The 19,154-nt window shown below is 36.9% G+C and overlaps 1 protein-coding gene across 1 annotated transcript in view; it reads left to right on the top strand.

The window, feature by feature from the left end:
* Nucleotides 1-19,154, top strand: part of EXOC4 (exocyst complex component 4) — a 635,560-nt gene that overhangs the window by 47,604 nt on the left and 568,802 nt on the right. The window contains exon 5 of the mRNA XM_019750984.2: nucleotides 8,495-8,604. Coding sequence (XP_019606543.1) covers nucleotides 8,495-8,604 — 110 coding nt within the window. The remainder of the gene's footprint in view (nucleotides 1-8,494; nucleotides 8,605-19,154) is intronic.

The raw sequence follows: 19,154 nt of genomic DNA, 5'->3' as shown, positions 1-19,154 counted from the left end.
GAAATTATAAGATGGTTTTTATAACAGCAAGTGCTGAGCATATTCTGAGAGGCTGACATTCAAAGTTTGTTCATTCCACATATATTGCACATTTATTATGGTCCTCTTACGTAAAGATACATAAGAAACATTTACTGTGGGCCTTTCATATACTGGATCAGAGATCCTCTGGTGTACCTCAGAAGGAAGAGAAAAACTCCTTAAATTGGATAGTGAAGTCAACCTAATTAAGACATACATTGGTATGAATTGCAGTTATAAGATTCTTTGTTGCTTAGGGCTCTGTTCATCTTTAGACAATCTTCTTCCTGGAATAGTTCAGGAGAGGTTCAGCGAGAACACTTTCCTTTTATCCCTGGGCTGATTGTAGCATAGCCCTATATTTAAGGGCCTGGGTGGACTCCAGAAATTCATTAGGTTAGCCTAGACCTGGTAGGAAATAAGACCAGATTTTCAGGCAGTTAAGATAGTAGAACATGGGTGTTATTGGTATGTATCAGAGAGCTCCTTTAAAATAACGTATGATCTTTGCAGAGGGCAGTTTAGCGCTATGGACCGAAATACACATCTTCATACTTTTTCATCCAGCTATGGGCAAGGAGAACAATGGGAGCAGTACATGCCAGAATAAAGTCTTTAAAGCCCTATCCTGTTCAAACAAAAATTGCTACCTTTGTGGGTGATGCTTCAGTTTCGTCAGAGGCCCTGACAGCGAAAGAGGAGTTTCTATCTCTTTTCTGCAGCTGGGCACTAGAGAAACTCCTGCCAGACATACAAATTGAGCTACAGGTTATGTACCTGAGACTTAACTGCAACAGTGGATCTCAATAGAATAACTGTCAGTACTTTAACGGAGAATAAAGTGGTAGGTGGACACAATGCTGAGGAAATTCCTTCTACAGTGTCTGGTGGTAAATAACAGGTCTGAATAGATTTCCTCCCATTTTGATTAAAAAAACAAAAACCGAAAAACAAAAACACCACCACTCTGGGTCCTGTGAAAATACTCTATTGCATAAGGGAAAACGAGCATTACCTTGGGGTTTGAGAGAAGAGCATTTATTTGAGAAAAATTTTATAAAGCAAAACAGGAAAAATTTAGGAGGCTTAAATATAGGTTTCTCAAAAGATGCAAGATGGTGTAGTAGATTAGATTATCATTCGAAATTATTTTTCCTCCTCCCTCCACTTTAGTGGGAGAAGTATATTTCCTGCTCTTTGATTTTGGGGCTCTTGTTTTGCTGATCGTTAGCACGTGACACCGTAGGGGCTTGAAATGTGCTTGTGCCCGTGAGCATGCCCTCTTGTGCCTCTGCCATTGCCACGACGGCATTGGTCGCAGGAGATGGATGAGAGACAGACATGTGGAATCAATCCAAGATCAGCTGAGCTGCCCAGCCTGGATCAGCCAGCCACCAATATATGTGCTTGTTGTTGTTGAACGTTACTGGGATTTTGTGGTTGTGTGCAACCAGTATGTAGCTTCTATGAAACCTTACTGGGGAACAATCAGAATGGAATTGGGAGAGATACAGAGGGAACTAAATAGAACATGAATGAAATATAAGGAAAACCAAAATAACGTAGGGAAATTAAATCTCTGTGTAAAGCATTGGTGAGAAGAATTGAATCAGTGATATGGAGGGAACACTTTGCTCCTCAGGAAGAGGAACAAGACAGGATGATGAAAGAAAGATAATACATATGAAAGATGGAGAAAAGAGAGCAATCCGATGATTTTAGGTGTGCTACAAAATAACACTAAAATGATAGTGTAATGGGCTGAATTGTGCCCCCCAAAAATCGTATATTGTAGTCCAAACTCCCAGTACCACGGACTGGCTACATTTGGAGATAAGATCTTTCAAGAGTTAAATAAGTTAAAATGAGGTCATTAGGATGGGCCCGAATTCAGTACGACTGGTGTCAATATAAGAAGAGGAAATTTGGACACAGACTTACACAGAGCGAAGACCATGTGAAGACACAGTGATAAGATGGCCATCTACAAGCCAGAGGAAACCAGCCTTGCCAACATCTGGATCTTAGATTTCCAGCCTTCAGAACTGTGAGAAAATAGATTTCTGTTGTTTAAACCATGCAGATTGTGGTATTTTATTATGGCAGCCCTAGCAAATGAATACAGTGAGAAACAGAAGCAATAATTATAGTGTAAAAAGGAAACCTACCCAAATAGAAACAAAAAAAGACCTTGGTTTGCAAATCAATTGAATTCAGTTAATGAGAAAAGTTACTCTTAGATATGATCGGAAAACTTTTATGCTTTTCAAAAACAAATTCTGTAAGCACCAGGAAGAAAATTTATCTGCTGTGGCAGAGGTAGTTATTTGTCCACTTAGCACATCTTCTCCCCTTCTTCATTTTTAATGACAACCTTATTCTGCTCCTGGTGGCCTTATACCCAATTCCAAGGCTAAATTTTCCATCCTCCTCTATAGCTACATGCGATGAGTGAGATTTCTGCTTGCAAGCTGCTGAATCGCGTCTCATTGGAAAATCTTTCAAGATGCCAACTAAGTTGGTACACCCACTCTTTTATCCTTCACTTGCCTTCCTTTACTTCCTGTGTAGGACATAGATTGGTGCCATCAGTCCATCTCGGGCACCTGGGGACCTTGAGGATGGAAGCCATGTCTTAATCTCTTTAATGACATGGAGCCTCCATTACAGCCCTGAATAGGTTACATCTTTTATATGACAGGAAGGAAAACCTGTATTTTCCTCAGGTCACTGCTATTTGGGTCTTCTGTTTTATATAGTTAGATCTAGTCCTGATACACAGAAAGGAGCAAAAATCAGGCTCACCAGGATTTGCGGAACACGGAATGTCAGAAGACAGCAGAGCAAAGTGCACTAAATATTGAATGGGGAAGAGGTAGGCCCAGAGATTTCTATACCCAGCCAAGTGGACACTGACGTGCACAGGCAGCAGAGAGACATTCTCAGATATAAATTAGCTACAAAGAATAAATCACTAGTGTGCCTTTTGTGAGAAGACTATTCAGAGATGAACTCTGAGATATAAACCAAATTCTGCAACTTGAGAACAATAAAGTTGTAGCTAGTTTATAACTACTGTGAGGACCACACACCATTAAATATGCAAATTTACATATAAATAACTGACAAATCTATTTTTACAAGATCAAAAATATTAGTTGAAAAGTATTCTTTGAAAAAGAAGGCCTCTGGTCAAAGACTATAATAATGAACGGGATTTATATCCCCACGTTAAGGTCATAGAGACTGGGACATTTGGATAGGCAGGAGATGGAAAGGAATGCTGAATTCTTGCTTAAAGATGAGTCAGAAGTTGTTTTATTTTGGGTTTTAATAATTAGGGAAATTATGTTTAATTCATTTAATTTTGTGTATATTAACCTAGATATGTGTGTTTAAAGATTTCTGTATTGAAAAGTCACCAGAGAAGACAGAGCAATTAAAACACATTCCCTTCTACCAAGGCCGATGGATTAGCCAGGGTTCTTGATTGCAAATAGCAGAAGTCAGTCCCGGTGACTGAAACAAGGGAAGGGATTTAGTGGAAAGTTACCAGGTCAGTCACAGAATCTAAGGGAAGGAAGTCTATAGAATGAGGCTTGAAAACCCAGAAGGGACCGAGGGCGATGAAGAAGCCATTGGGCACACATCACAGACACATCCCAGGAAGGGTCTGTCTGGATGCGTTGCTGCTCGGCTGGCATCATGCCTACGAGTGCTGGATTTTTGACTCTCAGGGTACAGGATCTCTAAATGTCCCTTAATCTTTCCTTTGTCTTCTCAAGATTCAAAGTCATGGGTGGAATCATCCCGTTGGTTGAGCCGGGAACATGCCTGGCCTCCTTCAGCATTTATGCTTTGACCCAGACAATGGAGAGTATCTCCGAATACAGATTGTCCCCATTGTTGGTATACAAAATAAATACACAGACACCCAAGAGCAAGTTTCTACTGCAGGAAAAAACAAAAGTCACATGAAGGCACGGACATATAAAGAAGAACAAGTATGTTTGAACTAGAAGTTGAAAAGAATTGAAATGATAACTATGTATCCTTTCTACATAGGTATAAATATATGTGTATAAAAATTCCTGAAAGGGTAATGCTGAAACACTGATAAGAGGAATTACTTCTGGGAAATGGAAATGGGGGATGGGGAATAGGAAAGAAGGACTTGCTCCGAACCCTCTGCCCTGTGAATGTATTCCTCATGACCGTGTATTATTACTGGAATAACAGTACAATTATAGATGATGCTTTTGAAGATGATTTTTCATGAAGTGGCAAAATGTTTACTGTTGAAGGGAAATGCTAGGATTTAAAATTCTATACAGGATGAGCCAAAAAATGTTGAAAGAAGAACATGTGCACATTTGTATGTGTATGTGTGTGTGTAGCGGGCAGGGATGGATGGACAGACAGAGACTCCTTTCTGTTAAATGTTTTGGAAGGCATTACACCAAAATTACGTTAATAGATTATTCTCGGTATTTTCAAGCAGGAACCCTTAATACATTTTATAAGCAGATACAATCAATAAAAAGTTATTTTAATAATAGTAAATCCTTTTATTTATTGCATGCATCCTGGGTTAATATGTGATGGACCTTGCTTTCTTGGACCCTAGTTCATGGGGGAGGAAATTTTGAACCCGTGGATTTTGGTGTCCATATTGGGCTCTGGGTGTGTAAAGGTGCCCTTGACTTCATTGTACGATTAGCTGCTTAACTTGTCTTTCAAATTTTTTTCTTTTAACATATGTCGTTTTCTTTTTGTTAGCTTTCAATTTTTTTCTCTCTTTTTCCCTCTTTGCTTAGATTTTAGCTTCACTTTATTTTGTGTTGTATGTCTTCAGTCTGTGTCTATCATTTGAGACCATAATTGTTGGTGACTTTTATACACTCTGAATCATTCATTATTCTTTCTGTATGTTCCAGCAGATCTTAGAACTATAGAAAATTACTATGCCAGCCATTCCTGTTTCATTATTCAGTTAAAGTTTCATACTAGGGGCGTATTATGTTTGACAGATATTTCTTAGCTCAGTTTGATTTAACAAACTTTTACGAGCACTTGCTCTTTGACAGGTACTGTGCCAGCTGTTGGGGTTAGAGGGGTGAATATATTAGTTACTAGATTTACAACTAAAAGTTCAACTCACTCTGTCAAGTTTGTCTGACAATAAAATCAGACAAATGAGCTGCCTCTGTAAATTTTGGATGTGGTTGGACATATTTATTACTGAGTGAAGGAACAAAAATAAATTCTAATTAAAAAGCAAATGTTTAAGAAGTGTTTAGTACTTTTAACTCTTCTTCTTAAAAGTACTCAGTCTTTTCCTGGCTGGAAATGCTGAATTCAAACACATTTGGAAGTAGCTCCTTACTAGCTGGATAGATGGTTAATGGATGGAAGGCCTTTGGGGTTGTGGCGGTAATACATATGGTGCCGTTGTTTGGGGTGTCGTTTCCTTTGCTTCATACTGTTCCTGTCCACTACCATGTGCTTATTTAGTAGCAAACCCCATTCAATCACACTATACAGTGAGTAGTTGCGGAGGGTGGTCTTATACTAGGGAAGATGTTATGTCCATTAGTTGTCGTCCCCTCAGCTATGAATGATTCTGAATGGATTTAAAGTAAAAATTTGGAATCATGTATTTAAAAGGAAAAATAACTCCTATCAGTATTTCTTTCAAAATAAAGCAGTTCAGATCATTCATATTAATTAGAAACTTGAAAAGAATAATCTAATTTTGATTTGACGGTTCACTTTTCAAAAATGCTTCCCCGAGAGATTCAAAGCCCTTTGAAGGTACTAATTAATTAATACTTTCTGAACTTTATCTCTGATGCATGGTGAAAACAGGCTTTTGTTTTTCTCTTTTCTGAAGTGGAAACTGAGGTACAGACTAGTTAAATGCGATATTCTATTATATAATAGCACCTGCCTTTCTGTCGAGCTTCGTGTCTGTGGTAACGGAATGAGTGGGTGGGTGTGCCCCCTTTCTCTTGAACTCTGGAGATTAAATCCTTCCATAAAAGAACAAGAGAAAAAACTAAAAGTCATTTCCAGAATGACTGGCCTTTGGGTTAGTGTTCACAAAGTAGAAAATTGAAGCCCAAGGGAAAATTTTAGAGGGACGAATCTATGAAAATAGTTTTGCAGTAAATTGACTTTTTCAAAGTTTATTGATGGAATTGGGAGGCCCTTCTGGCCCTGATAATAAAGTCAGCAGCTTATGTTTTTCAAAGTGAAAGTGGCAAGCCATTTGTCACCCTATATTTAATGGAAATGTATTTTTAGATTAAAACAGAGAAATAATTACAGGTTTTAATGTAAAGTAAATCATGTGCACACCTGTGTATATAGAAGTGTGTATTATACTCACATATACATATCACCGCGGACACACATATGTGCTCACTGTACCGTTTCATTTATAGGCTTGGCAGGCAGTATTCCAACTACATACCTGCATTTTCCTGCTAATCGCTCCCTTCATTTACCAATGCTTTAAAAGTAACTCCTCTACTTTTGTTATGGAAATATTTATAAAACGTATTATACATGTTTCATATCATTTGAAATTGAACTTTTTGTTACGACTTGGTCGCAGCACCGTAAACATGAATGATTCTCCTCTGCTCCTTGTACACACGTGGGTCCAGGGGCTCGAGAGTGTGTAGAGCTGGGTGTCCAATTGCGAGTCAGGGGCAGGTGAAAGCAAATGAGAGCCTAGAGAAGAAAAATGAGCAGACTGTAGTAGTCGTTATGGAAAAGATTAATGTGTGATCCAATGGACCTGCGTGTTGATCTGAAAAAACTCTATGTAGAAAAACTATTGTGATGAGCCAGTACATGTGAAAGCTGCTGCGTTTTCTTAAGAGAGTTGAAGCAAATAGGAAGGTATAGCTTTATATGGGAGGAAAAGAGTTACTGGAACCAAGTCAGTTCAGCCCTTGGTAAACGTGGTTTCTGTTACTTTCATATCTCATACTTCACTCAAGGGTTCACGTAAGTCTGCAGGTGGTTGTGACGATTGGAAATATGCTAAGTGGGGCTCAGCGCACCTCTCAGTCATACTTGGATCCTCAGATCTGGCACAGTGCCAAGCACGTAACAGACGCTCGAGACTTGTGTGAGGAGTGGTTCCCCTCTTCCCTGTATTAAGTGAAAAGGGAGAAGTTAACAACTGGCACAGTTATCCTTGTGGCCTAGGACAATGGGTCACGCATTACCAGGACTTGATTTAAAAAAAGACCTTAAATGATAATTGTGCCCTTTAACATAACGTTTCTTTTCCAAAGTCTTCTTGGAAAGAACATGTTTGTTTGTTTGTTTGTTTGTTTGTTTGTTTGTTTATTTATTTTCATTAGCTTAAAAATACCCACGTAGCTCGCACTTTGGTTCCAAAAAGTCGTGTAGGAGGGAGATGGAGGTATATCACGATGGGAGAGGGATGGGGGTTCAGAATTGCCCACAGCCTTCTGTGCCATTTGGAGAAAGCTTTCCTTCAGGTAAGGTCTCGCCCCTGCCCCACTTTGCGAGTCACTTCCAGGAGTAGCGACTGTGACAGATGATGTGGCTCGGGATTGGGAAGAGGTGGTGGGAACTAGGCTTTGACCTCTCTCCCCGTTGGACTTAGAGAAGCTTTTCTGTTGTAGATGCAATGGGATTCGATGATTCAGATTCTGGAGGATGGGGCACGGGTGTTATTTGCTTTGGCGTGCCTACATTCTTTCACCTAACAGGTGCCGATAAATAGGAATTACCTTGAAAATTTAATTGTGTTTTGATAGCCTTTGTATCATTTAATATTAATGTGTTTATTTGGGAGACTCTAAAGTTAATCATTAAGAGGACGAGCTAGGCCCTTTTGGAAAAGATGAAATGGGTCATCAAATATGAATTAGCCTGTGTTGGATTCCTTCAGTCATCTTTTATTGTAGTGACTCTAAACTTGATGAAATGTATGAACCTCTTTTAAAGAAAACTAAATGTTGTGAGCTCCCAGAATATGTAGGAAAACTCCAGCTTGAACAACGCAAGTTAAACTAGGCTTAACTACTGTTAAACCTTCATTTGGTTATCATGATATGGTGTCATTTGATCTTTTTCTGGCTGATAAATTAATTTTAATACAGAAACAAAGGGTATTGAAATTGTGTGGCGTAATCTGGTTATAAGGTGGTCATCCCGAGGATCCAGAACATACTTGCATCATGATTTTTAAACCTTGCATGGAAATGAAAAGACAATAAAAGTTTACGTACTTGGAACCCTCAGAATACATTGTTACACACCTTGTCTGTGACAGTCACCACTTTATTGGAAATGTACTTGGGGGGTATTTGAAGTCACAATGTAAAGAGGGTGTGTGACAAAAAGAAAGTGATAAGGGATGTGCGTGTAGTGGGACTTCATTTGGTTTTGGAGAAAGCGCTAAGTAACAAATACTCTTTCTCTCCAGCTCCCTTGTGAAAGATGCATCTCCTGTTCCTTTGATTGATGTTACAAACCTTTCCACTCCTCGAAAATTTCTCGATACCTCTCAGTATTCTACTCCTGGAAGCTCAAGTGGTAAGTATTGAATTCTTCAGCCAGTAAACGTCGTTTTAGTATGCCGCAGTTCCTGGGCAAGGACCCGGGAGGCCTGCGGGTCCCGGGGTGCGGGTCTGCAGGTTGGTGCCTTGGGGCCTGTGATGAGCCCTTCGGCACCCTCAGGGGAAATACGATGTAAGACGACTGGTTGGGCCGGTTGCACGCGTCAGCGTGGAAAAACTGGCAGCTGAAGCTGGCCTGCCTGCCGAATCCAGCTGTAGATGGGTTTTATTTGACTGGCACTGTTTGTTTTTCTGCAGTTGAATTTGAATGCTTTTTGATGGGGTGTGTGTTTTCCTTTTGGCTATAAGCTGAATGGCTCCTGTTCGCTTTTACCCAGCTGCCGCGTATGGTACATTCGCTGTGTGGTCCTTGAGGGCTTTCGAGTGTGTGACTCCTGTCCTGTATCCTGACTCCTGCATCTCCCAGTGGCCTGCATGCGCACACACAAGGCACGTGGAGGATGTGTCCTCACACAAGTCCTGGTCCTTCTGGAACTGCCTAGTATTCTGTTGAATACGATAAAGGAGAGCCGTTTTGGCCTCTATTGAAAGTTGGGGGAAGGAGGGTGTCCTTTGAATCTGGCGGCAGAGATGTAAGGGAGCTCTGCTATGGCTCCAACCTGCCCATCAGAGAGTTCAACTCAGCACGGGGCTCAGCCTCTGGGACTCTGCCTATAGCTTCTCTGCTCTGGCAGCTGTGGGTTGGGGAGAAGGGGACAAGGTGTCTTGTGGGATGTCCTGCAGGTGCGGCCCTGGGTCGCCCAAGTCCTCAGTGCCTTTGAAAGAAACAGTAAGGTCATTTGTCCTTGGCTTCTCAGATAACAGTGAGTTCTTCAAGTTCGTACTAGTTCTGTAGCCCTGTAGCGCTTGAAATAAGGAAAAGGTAGAAAAATAAGTTGGATTCAATCAATATGTTTTGTGTAACCAATTGGAAGGTTTTTTTGTTTGTTTGTTTTTGAGCGCCTAACAATATATTCTTGTTGCTGGGGCATATTAATTACCTCTTAAATATCATTTAATTAAATTTTAGGGTTATTTAGGCTTGGAATCTTGATGTTTATTGAGTTTACTGTGGGAATTATTTCGTAATAAATTTTCTGTTAGTCGGCTTTGTTACTGATTTTTTCTTTTCTTTTTTTAAACCCCAAACGTTGATTTTTATTATGGTACTTTACAAAGGTTTGTACTCAAGCCTCTTCCTGGAGTTAAAAGGTTTTGTTTTCTCCCTCTTTCTGATGTAGTGTTGCTATTCTTTGAGTTTTGACACTGCTTTGAGCTGTTGCAGTGTGGCATTATGAAACAGAAAACAATATCTATACATTTAATTTGTATTTTACCTCTACCTTTCATGGAAATTACCAATTATTATATCTTTGTGTTTTTACAGTGTGAATCATCATTGCTTAGCCAGGTTATGTCAGTTTGTCTAAATGTTGCCCAGTCAGTAGCCAAGTGAAATACAATTTTAATTGTTTATGAAGAAATGATAGGGCAGATGTTTTGCAAATGAAAAATGCTGTACAAATACCAAATAAGCTGAATAAAGGCCAATTATGGAAAATTTCAGTAGGAACTCATTTTGCAACATCTATTATTTTTAATGAGACAGCGCTTAACTTTTTGATGGGCACGTTTTCTGTCAGGCCCTGTTGTTAGCATTTATCACTTAGTGGAGTTCCTGTTGACCCTGACTTTGGCAATGGGTTCCTTCATTACCAGGAATGACTGTTGAAAAACTGCACGGTGGTTTGGTGGAGTTGGGACCATCATGAAGACTCATGGTAGATATGTGTACAAACCTTTTTTTTAGAAGGGCTTGTTCTTTCACTGTTTTGAAGATGGTTGATCTTGTGATTTTCCTGTGGGTGACTGAAAAACAAGGCGGTTAAATTATTATTGATTTAAGTCAGTAATAGACTCGTAGTGCCTTCTATCTGTGAAGCAGTATTTTAAGTGCCTTATGAGTTAACTCATTTAGTCCTTCAACAATCTTTGGAGATAGATATTACAGCAGGTCTTTGAATAATGTCATTTGGTTATGACGTAGATGAGTTGCCACAGGATCTTAACTCTTGTTTATATCAAGTAGCCTGTGGTAAAATTGGTTTTGTTATGTTGTGTTTTACTTAAGATTGCAGAACCTATTGACAGCATTACTATACCATTAGCCCCATTTTACAGATGAGAACACTGAGGCTTAGGGAGGGTTAATAAGTGGTTTAGGTTGGCATAGCTGACAAATAGCAGAGCTGTGGTTTTTAAATCAGGAGCTGGGTCCAGAGGGCGCTCAGTTTCTTTTCCTGCAGATAAACTCTGCATACTCTGTGCATTAGTTTTCTGTTGCTGCCACAACAAATTGCCACAATATAAATTTGTCATTCTATAGTTTTGTTAGGTTAGAAGCCCAATATGAATATCACTGGGCTGAAATGAAGGTGTGGGCAGGGAGGCTGTATGGGAGAACTGTTTCCTTGCCTTTTCATGCTCCTGGAGCTGCGACTTTCCTTGACTTCCTCCATATTCAAAACCAGTGACACCGGGTCACCTCCTCCTCACATCACATCTTTTTAAGCCACTCTTCTGCCTTCTTATTCCTTTTTTAAGGACTCATGTGATCGATCCCCATCTGGATAATTCAGGACACTCTCCCCGTCTGAAGGTCCTGAACCTTGATCACTTTTGCAGTTTCCTTTGCCGTGTAAGGGAAGATCCTGGCAGTTAGGACATGGAAGTCTTTCAGGGACCACAGTTCTGCTTATCACTCTCTGCACTGCCTGTTTTCTGCCTTAAGTTATCTCCAGAGGCCAACGTGTCAAAATTTGACTTTCTCAAAAGTATGTGTGAAGTCTTTTTCAGTCACTGCAGCTCTGGCCTTTAGGACTGTATTAATGTGTGTCCCATTATTAAGGGGGATTGTATAAATGAGGAAGATAGAAATTATGGAGAGAACTGCATATAAAAGTACACATAAAAGTGTGGAGCTGATGAAAGATACTATAACAATGGGCAGAAATTTTGTCTTATTTTTCATAATGAACAGTAAGTCCTAAGAGTCTATTTGTGACCTCTGCAGTTCAGCCTAGAAAAATAATACCGTTGTTTCCCCGAAAATAAGACCGGGTCTTATATTAATTTTTGCTCCAAAAGACACATTAGCACTTATGTTCAGGGGACGTCATCCTGAAAAATCATGCTAGGGCTTATTTTCCGGTTAGGTCTTATTTTCGGGGAAACACGGTAGTCATTCTCAGCAGGGAGTTGAACATAGGCTCTTAGAGCTCCCCTTTTGTCTAGTGAAATAGTGGGATTGAGGATGTAATCCATTAGAACTGATGTTTTTATGGAGAGAGCTCCAATAGGGAGTCCCTGGGTAGAACAGCTCTCCCATTGGGGTGCCAGAAATTAAGTGTGGAGATGATTCCTGAGAACTTTAAGATTATTATTAATTAAATGAGAATTTTGATTGCTTGTGAATGAGTCCTTTTTCAAATGTCTTAGCGGTAGAGTTGTCAGTGACTTTCTATGAGAGATTTTCTATCATAGTTTATGTATTAATAGTTCTCGAACTTCGTTACATCATTCAACTGATGCAACCGTCCTGTGAGGTGGTTAGGGCAGGCACTATGGTCATTATTATGATTATTATATTTATATCTCATAGTTAAGTGTATTATCAAATATTTAGGTCATCATTAAATTTGTATAGAATTATATGTGCATGCATCATCTAATTAAAGAATAAAACAATTATAAAATGCAAAATCAAGACACAGAAATAGGCAGCCCATTAAGAGAAAAATGCTTGGCATCCACTTAGCTTTCCTACATAATAATGAAGAAAAGAAATGCCGTAATAAATAACTGGGCAAATAATGGACAATTCACAGAAGAATCCGTCTACGTGGGAAGACTAGCATTTGTCTGACAGATTAAGTGTCCAGAATATATAAAGAAACTCTATAAATAAAACAAGGTAATAGAAAAATAGGCAAAAATATAACCAAGTAGTCTGCATAAGAGGACACCTATGCTAGTAACTGTATGAAAAACTGCTTATACTCTCTGGTTAATCAGGTATTTTGAAAACTCATTTTACAAATATGGAAATTGAATGCAGGCAGGTTGAGTGATTGGTTCAGGTTCAACCAAGATGGCAATTGTTGGAGGCTGGCCTCATGCTGTTCATACTCTAAATATGTAAGGGGCATATTTTGTAGGCCTCTTCTCTATTTTCATCAGTCACAATATTTTGTAATGTACGGGGAAATTAATGTATAATTTAGATGTAGTAATTCAACTATAACTTGGGTAGAAGGATGGGAGAAGTGTGGAGAAAAGCCAATAATTGTAGGAAAATGTTGGTTTAAGCTTTTGGATTCTCAGTATGTCCTTTCATTTGGCGTACTGCCTTTGGAACGTTTTGACTGAGCAATTACTCCCAGGGTACCCAGGCATTTCATTTGTGGCTTCTTTATTCATTTCATTCACGCTCCTGCTGGGAGTGCTGTGAACGTAACTATAATGAAACTGGACTTCTTGCTTCTTTTCTTTGTGGTACCAGCATAGGTTAAGCAATAAAACCTAAAGAGAGCACAAATTAAGTGATTTTTTTTTCTGCTGCTGTTTTCTTGCTGTGCCTTTCATTTCATAGTCTCCTTCTGAGACTTAATATTTATCTTAAGAATTTTGGGTCCCCTATTTTAAAAATTCTTTCCACTTGGGGCGGGAGCTAGGAATCCCATCCGAAAAGGAGATGAAGCTTCTCTTCTTGAAACTCATATGTCTAGAAAACTGAAGAGCTGATTCTTGAAAATACTATGACATCTTTTGAGTTACTTCTGTCCTACTTCAGGCCAGGGTCTCCCCTGGCATTTTAAGTTAACTATTCCTCAAGTACCTTGCACTTGTTCTTACGGACTACCTTTGTTGATTTCTATGATTGATCATAAGTTCAGGTGAATATATACAAGGCAGGCAAAATAAAATTAATAGTTTAAATCTTTCTAAATGTAAAAGTGAAGCAAGGCTAGAGCTTAATTTTTAGTTATTTCAATTATATTTACTATAATTATGTATTATAAAATATGAATATTACATTATTTGTATATCAGAGATCAATATAACCAACCACCACCATGTACTTCCCACCAGATTCATAAATCTTAGTGTTTTTCCATATTCGCTTCAGAGTCTCATTTTTTTTTTTTTAAATAAAACATTACAGGTACAATCAAAGCCCCCTGTGATTGTGTAAATTCTTCTTCAATTCCTTTCCTCTCTCTTTTACCCAAGAGGCAACTAGTATTTGGAAATGATTCTTTATCTTTTTCCTGTATGTCTTCATACTTTCACTGTGTGTACGTTGTACTATGTTGTGCATTTGTAAATATCGAAACCATATAGTTTCTACATACTTGTATGTGCGTATATTTACATATAAACACTATATGTTATGTGTTTATTTATATATTAAAACTTGTTTTTTGAATATTTTTAAGGCTTAGGAAAATTATGTAACTTAATTTACTTATTTTTAATTATATAATTAGAATTGAATAATACAACATGTATCATTCTACTAGTTGGGTTTTTCACTCAACATCGTATTTTTTGGATTTTCTTATGTGACAATATAGCTGTAGTTTAAAAATTTTAACTACTGTGTAGTGTTTTATTATAAAAGAGATCACTATCCATTCCCCTATAGTAAGGTATAAGTTGTTTCTAGTTTTTCATTATTAGGCACCTACAGCAGTGAGTATTCTCGCACATATTTCTGTAGGAGGAGTTGCCAACCCCTGATCCCTTGGGAATGCGTTATAGGTATATTTGAGATTTTGAATGCTTCAGCCTGTGGGGTAGCCAGTTCGGTCTTGGGGCACTTACACTCCCTAGGCAAGTCCTCTTTAGCCACATGCAGCCACCACTATTATTTCCCATATGTGCCATGATGCTCAAAAGGTGGGGCAGCCCTACCCTTAGGGGTGTGTGTGTATAGGAATGTTGTGCATTTTAAACTTTTCTTGCCACGTGGTTTTTGAAAGTGATTATGTCAATGTAGATTCCTCTGAGTTGTGCGTGAGCTTTTATGTTTCTGCTCTTTGCCCTTAAAATTGGCTTTGTTTGACTTTAATTTCTGCAAATTGATGTTTTACAAATATATGAAAGCTTTTGTGTGTGCTTTTTTTCTTTTTTTTTTTTTAGTTTAAGTTATTTTAATCTGCATTTCTCTGGTTTCTAGTGGTGTTGATAATCTTGCCATGTATATGGATCATTTGGGTGTTTTTTTTGTTTGTGAGTTATCTTTTATTTGCCCAGGTTTTAGTAGGCCATTTCTTTTCCCCATCAATATGTAAAAAAGTTAAGTAGATGATAATCATTTTTCTGTTCTGTTTCCACTCATCCCATATAGTTAATTAGTCTCATTAGTTTCTAATTTATCCTTTCTGTGTTTCTTTTGACACCAAGGAGAGGGTAGATATGTTTACATCTTTATTTCATGAAGAGTAGAATACTAGAGATACTCTCTTATACTTTGCTCTTTTCACTTTATGTATCTTGGAAATCAATCCATATTAGTTCATAGAAATTTCGATTCCTTTTTACACTTGCATAGTACTTTATCGTGACGATTTACCGTAATTCAACCACCCTCTAATACATAGAATAATCTTACGCATATGTATTTTTATATTGTTGGAGGTGTAGCATTAGGGTAAATATCTGGAAGAGGGATGACTCAGCCAAAAGATAAGCCCATATGTGTTTCTTCCGGCATTGCCAAATTCTCCTGCAGAAGAGTTGTGTCAGTTTATATCCCGACCAACACTGTATGCAAGTGCTTCCCCATAGCCTTGCCAAAGAATGTGTTGTCATTCTTGCTCATTTCTGCCAATTTGGATAGGTGAACATGATATTACCTCTGAAATGAAAATTGTTCAATTTGCATTTTCCTGATTTTGAGTCAGTTTGAAGAATTTTTCTTAATTTTCATTTTTATATATCTTTTGTAAATCATCTTTGTCTTTTATCATTTTTTCTATTTTATCTTTAAATCTATTAATATATTGTGTTAACGGATTTCCTAATATTGAACCAAGTTTTCATTCCTATTGCTCTTGATCATGGTGTATTAATTTCTCACTGTGGTGTTGAATTGTGTTTGCTAATATTTAGTTTATTGAGGATTTTTGCATAGATGTTCATAAGCGATATTGGCCTACAGTCTAAATCTTATCAGATTTTGGTTCCAACATGGTAATTTGCTTCATAAAAGGAATTAGAAAGTTTTTCTTAATATTCAATTCTCTGGAAATAGTTATAGAACAATGGGACTATCTGATGTTTGAAGGTTTTGTAATTGTCCTGTGAAAAACCATTTGGATCTGGTATTTTTTTTTAACTTTTTATTTCTTAATAATTTTCTCTACCTCTCAGAAAATTGTTCTCTTTAAGTATACTCTCTCTAGTGGGATCAGTTTTAATAATCTGTATTTTCCTAGGAAATTACTCATTTCATTTAGTTTTTCAATTTTATATGTAGAGATCTATAATGTATTTTCTTATGGTTTTGAAAATTTGTTTCTTTTTTCTCATTATTTGTGCTATGTCCCTTCTTGATCAAAGTAGCTAGTGATTTGTCTATTGTGTTAGTTTTTTTTCGAGAAATAACCACGATTTTGATTTGTTGATTAGGTAGGTTTATTGTTTTTCTGTTCTCTACTTCATTATCTGCTGTTATCTTTATTATTTCCTTCTTTGTTCCTTTTTTTTCTGAGCTAGAAATTGAAATCATGTTTAATTCTTTCATTTTTACTGATAAAAGTGTTCAATGATGGGACTTTTTCTCTCATCAACACTTTACATGTATCCCATAGGCATTAATAGGTAGTGCTTTCATTATCATTTTTAAAAAAAATTGTCTTCAGTCTGTATTTGGATGAGAATCCAATTGTTTTTAATAGGAAGATTTTAAATTTAAAGATGAAAGGGTCTTTTGTGTTTGTTTTGTTTTTCTTAGTACTTTCTAGTTTTATTACATTGAATTCGGAGAGTGTGTGTAATATTTCTGCTTTATGGAACTTACTGACATTTTCTTTGCAACTTAATATATAATGAATTTATATGAATGTCCCATGGGTACTTTAGAAAAAGGTTCATTCTCTATTATTTAGTGTAGAGTTTGATATGTATATAGGCATAAGATCTACCTTATTTAATTATGTTGTTTAGGTCTTCTGCTTATTTTTTTGTGATGTATTAAAGTTTTCTATTATTAGTGTTTTTTTTCTCTGTCTCTGCATCACCTGTAGTTTTGTTTCGAAAAGGTGGTTGCTGTTTTATTTGGTATGCAAATAGTCATAAGTGTTAGAGCTTTATTTCGAATTGTGGCTTATGGTATTAAAAAATGCCCTTCTTCATCATGGTTCATATTTTTTGACTGGCACACAATGGTTTATTCTATATGTCTACCTTTTCTAAGTTAGTTTGTTTTAGATATATGTATAACATAGGTGGGCTTTGCTTTGTGAGTCAAATTGAAAATCATTTTAATAGGTGAGTTGAATCCAGTTATATATATTGATATGACTGCTATATTTATCTCAACTCTAACAATATTTTATAAATATGTGTATTATGTTTGCTATCTTTGTGAGATATTCTTTGCCCTTTATAAAATATTTTATTTAGGAAGTGTTTTTCCCCTAGTGGTTGTCTTTTAATGTATTTAAAAACCTTTGAAAAAATGCTCTTAGTGCCTTTTTTCTTTAACCTTTTACTCTCAGATTTCTATTTTTATTGGTATCCTTTAATTCCCATCTGTTGCCTAGTTAACAAACTACACACTCTATTTTCCTCTTTCTCTCTCTTCTGCCAATTTTTAGTTGCATTATTTTTACTTTGTCACAACACACTACTTTTGTATAGCGGTCTTTAATCCAACTTTTGTTTTTGTCTTAAATCTACATTTCAGTGTTTTAAATGTTTATCATCCATCTTTTTGTTGAAATTTTCTCCGTTGTTTCTTGGTTGGATGAAGCTCATTATCTAAAAGATTACTCAAGAAGGGCTCATAGATGCAGAATTACATCCACTGAAAAATACTTTTTATGTGTACCTTTGATACTTAAAGGACAGCTTGATTGGGTATAAATTCCTTGGTTTACATTTACACTTATTGTATTTTTTTATAAAATGCTATGTTATTGTTATCTTCCTTTGTGTCTTTGTTATGAAAATCTTTATGCCAATCTAATTTGTTTTTGCCCTTGTAAGTTATTTGATCTTTGAGGACTTTTTAACTTAGAAATTGAATAGTTTTAGTAGGATAGGTCTTGGAGTTGATTTTTTTGGTTTAATTTTCCCCAGGTACCCTATGGACTCTTTTGTTTTGTAGAGTCAAGATTTTTGTTTTGTTTTGTTTTTGGCAAGTTTTTTTGGTTTATAATTTAAGTATTCTGTTCTATTGTTTTTCTTCTATGTTACTTTTTTCTTTGGCTGTCTTCCATTTCTACTACTTTTTCTTTGGTCTTATTTCTTTCTTTATAGCTCCTTTTATTCTCTATTTTGGTTCTGTGCATTTCCTCAGTACCCTTTATAAATTATTCATTTGAGTTTATTCTTCCTTAGGTATTTTATAATTTAGTCTTCATGTATGAGATAATTTTGTCTTTTTCTTTCATATATTTCCCGAGTTTAGTCAGTTTTCTTCTCACACCTTCCTTTATTTGTCCATGTATATTCTTAATTTTTGGATATTTGACTCGGTAGCTTTTTATATCTACAAATTCCTATTTGAGTATATGAATTCCATCTAGTTTTTTTGTGCTTCATGTCTGTTTTATTACAGGGAATTTTCTTCTGTTGTGTGATATTGGTGTGTGTTGGATTTCCTGATTGTTTTTTTTAAATGCTTCTATATTAATCTGTTCATTTTTATGCGATTGGGGTGTTTTATCGAAATCGTAGCTCACTGGCTCCCTCTTCTGTCAGTATAGCAAAATCCAGATACTTTCGTAGATTTGTTTTTGGGATTTTTGACTCTTGTCTTGTAGGATCCTGAATTTTTCTTTATGCTTCTTTCTACCTTCACCATCCAATAGCCAAAGGGTATTTCTCTCTTATTTTCTTATTTCTACTGCAGAAACTATGTGTCTCAAACACCGTTCCTTTAAGTTGTGTTTGCTTTTAAGTCCCTTCCCTATAGTTCATGCTCTGATCTGCTCAGTTACTTTTTAGTATTTTGAAACATACAGTGGTCTTTGTCTTTCAAGTGATTGTTTCAGATCAATCTCAGCTTCATCACTAACTCCCTTCTTGTCTCTTTATCACAGTTTTCCACAGTCACCTTTGCCTGCAACAAAGTCTTGTGGCTGAGCAGGAGTGGGACAGGAGCATGGGAGATGACTTTCTGGGACTAGGTGGTTTTTTCACTTCTTAGTTTTCTTACAGTTGTTTTGAATTTGGGGCAGTTTTTGTCTTTGAGTTATCCTGAAGGCATGGATTTTATGAGTTTTGTTTATTCTT

The sequence above is a fragment of the Rhinolophus sinicus genome, linkage group LG11 (assembly GCF_036562045.2).
Source record: "Rhinolophus sinicus isolate RSC01 linkage group LG11, ASM3656204v1, whole genome shotgun sequence".
Taxonomy (NCBI): domain Eukaryota; kingdom Metazoa; phylum Chordata; class Mammalia; order Chiroptera; family Rhinolophidae; genus Rhinolophus; species Rhinolophus sinicus.
Note: the sequence above shows the minus strand (reverse complement) of the source record. Positions and strands in the feature narration are given on the sequence as shown.